We start from the raw sequence: 2,990 nt of genomic DNA on the forward strand, positions 1-2,990 counted from the left end.
TGTCCATCTGACCCATGTTCTGATCCCCCAGTCAGTGTCCAACAAGATTTGATACAGTAGGAGTAGCGGGCAGCCTGTAAATTAAGATTGAATTGATTTCTGGAAGATCATTCAAGTTACAGCCTGGTTGTTGCCAACCCTGGTTGACAGACTGTAACTTCAATTTCATCAAAATATCTTTATCAAAATGTTTTTATTTTGAACGCCATATGAGACATTATTAAAAGCCAAAATAGGCTCATCACACAGCTACTACTGTACTATCCGAAGCGGACCATAACGGATACTGCTCCGGGGGGGGGGGGGGTGCGGGAGGCTGGTCCCAGTTAGAGCTTCACTCCCCCAGAAATGCTTAGATGGTTAACAGGTTAATGTTTAACAATTGAGAAAGAAGAAAAGACAATCGAAAGAGGTTGAATTATGGTATTACTATATCTCTGTTTTTATTTAAAACAAATAATATTCGAATACCAATTGGTAAAGATGATGTAACCAACAAGTACTGATTATATACAAAAGTCTAGCATACTAATAAAGTATATGCAGTCTTTAATGTATAATGTATATAACAGTGTACAGAGACAGCAATGGATTCTTTTATTTGGCGTAGTAGATGAAGAATCCCTTGGAATTAAATGCAATCATTTTCTTTCTACGAAAAATCAAGACCACGACGACAACTCTCAAGATTGGCATCAAATAGTAGTCGTCCATTATTTCCAAGATACCCTCAAGTTTAGCGACATCATTCCAGAGGAGATCAAATATATCACCATCGGGAGAGAAAGTGAATGGTGTCAGCTGTGGGTCTACTCGGAGCCTTGTGTTGGTGTCATCGCGCTGGCAAAATCCATTCTCTGGCAGATGATAGTTGTATTCATCGCCATGAGACAGAGGTACGCAGACACGATCGCAGTAACCAGGAGTGACGTCATACATCAGGAATGATGATACCAGCTCAAAGAAGTGGTAAAGGTAGTAGGTCATGACGTCATAAAAATCAAAGAACAACATGTCCAGTGTTGACCATTCATCTTGGATCTCGTCGAGGTCAAGGTTAAATGATTCTTGACCATCCAAGGTAGGAGTGAGTTCTTTCAGATCCTCGGACTGGTCAGACTCGTCAGCATCGTCACAGTAGCCATAGTACATACATGGACTGGTGACGAAATAGTTTTCATCCATAACATCTTCGAGTTCATAGGAACCTGAAATGAAGGAAAGAATGGACACTGAGATTAAATTAGTTTATAAAAGAAAACTTTAAGGTAGTCAAATATGAAACAAAAACACGGATATGTTTTGAAGATCGAGAACATATCCATAGTCATTTTTTTTCTTAGCTAGTTTGCCAACTGGTTAAGGCTTACTATAAATAATTGCTGACCCTCTTCCACCGTGCAATGCATCATATACAACACATCAACACAGCGGCCAACTCCCTTATTCCCTATCCTACTGGCAACGCCTAACTAACAACAACGCTAAATCTTCGTCCAGGAATAACGGCGAAGGAATAAAATTTAAAGCGAAAATACTTACCAAAAGAGTCAATCGAGATGAAAGCATATAATAAGCACAGTATCAGAAGATACTTGCAGTTGAAAGTGGCAAGAGGCATTGTAGTAAGATAGCAGCGAAAGCGAAACAAGTGTTGATGAAGATAAAGTTATCTAGCAACTGATATAACACTATAATTGTTGACGATTGTTAAAGATTTAACATTTGACACAATGACTGTGACGTCAATGTAGGAGCTGACTACTAATCGAGCGTTATTAGGAGACCGAGTGCGCGCACTGACGCTACTTTTCGAACGCACGTTAGCACAATCGCGCTCTCCTCTTTAATAGACGTCTTCTTCGGCTTGTTCCGTTATTTTGATGATGTACGTGAAGTACATAAGTATACACACGTCTTATTGTTTATGTATAATTAATAAACAATAAATAAACTCGACACGATCTATAGTATGAGGCCTATTTAAGATATCAATTAGGTATACACTGAGTGAAGGTTGAAAGGGGTTGATATAGGGTGAAAGGCAGTGGCGGACTAGCCGCACGGCCATTTGGGCAATTATTGTTTATCAAAAATCTTTGCCAATTAGCAGGATCGTTGGAATGGAACGATGGGAAAATATTTGGCTGAATTCCATATGGGACTTCACTTGCTTCTGAAAATAACAATATGTGTAACATCCAGTACACGAGTGTAATGCAAACAATATTTAGTGACAATACTAAGTTCTTAGATTTATGATTTAGCAGTCGAGAAGTGGATGCCCAGTAAAATTAGTCAGGGGTTGGAACGTATTCATCCTCCTCCTCTGCCCCTAACCCATTCCTGCCTGTATACACTTATGTGCCGAGCTGTCCCTCCCCTATTGCTGTATACACCTGTATGCCGAGTTGTCCTATCCCTATCCCTGTATACGCCTGTATACCGAGTTGTCCTACCCCTGTTCTTGTATACGCCTCTATGCTGAGTTGTCCCAACCCTATTCCTGTATTCCTGTATACGCCTTGAGTTGTCCCTCCATTGTTCCTGTATACGCCTTTATGCCGAGTTGCCTTCTCCCCTGTTCCTGTATACAGCTATAAGCCGAGTTGCCTTTCCTTGTTCCTGTATATCCCTATATGCCGAGTTGTCCCTCGCTTGTTCCTGTATATCGCTATATGCCGAGTTGCCTATTCCCCTGTTCCTGTATACGCCTATATGCCGAGTTGTCCCTCCCCCGTTTCTGTATACCCTTATATGCTAGTTGTCCCTCCATTGTTCCTGTATACGCCTTTATGCAGATTTGTCCCTCCCCTGTTACTGTATACGCCTATATGCCGAGTTGTCCCTCGCTTGTCCCTGTATATCGCTATATGCCGAGTCGCATATTCCCCTGTTCCTGTATACGCCTATATGCCGAGTTGTCCTTCCCCCGTTTCTGTATACCCTTATATGTTGAGTTGTCCCTACCTTGTTCCTGTATACGCCTT

At 41.3% G+C, this 2,990-nt stretch overlaps 1 protein-coding gene across 1 annotated transcript; it reads right to left on the reverse strand.

The window, feature by feature from the left end:
• Positions 1-454: 454 nt before the first annotated feature.
• On the reverse strand, positions 455-1,664 carry LOC139971658 (uncharacterized). Its single transcript, XM_071978322.1, has 2 exons — positions 1,543-1,664; positions 455-1,208 (listed from the first exon to the last, which is right to left on the reverse strand). The coding sequence occupies exons 1-2, from the start codon at positions 1,619-1,621 to the stop codon at positions 598-600; spliced, it is 690 nt and encodes a 229-aa protein (XP_071834423.1). The 5' UTR covers positions 1,622-1,664; the 3' UTR covers positions 455-597.
• Between the last annotated feature and the right edge of the window lie 1,326 nt (positions 1,665-2,990).

This window comes from Apostichopus japonicus, chromosome 8 (genome assembly GCF_037975245.1).
Source record: "Apostichopus japonicus isolate 1M-3 chromosome 8, ASM3797524v1, whole genome shotgun sequence".
Lineage (NCBI taxonomy): Eukaryota > Metazoa > Echinodermata > Holothuroidea > Aspidochirotida > Stichopodidae > Apostichopus > Apostichopus japonicus.

Excerpts from the sequence above, each read along its gene's own strand:
- LOC139971658 (XM_071978322.1), bottom strand. The coding sequence starts at position 1,621 with ATGCCTCTTGCCACTTTCAACTGCAAGTATCTTCTGATACTGTGCTTA. Across the intron at positions 1,209-1,542 it reads CATCTCGATTGACTCTTTTG|GTTCCTATGAACTCGAAGAT; the intron begins GTAAGTATTTTC and ends CCTTCATTTCAG.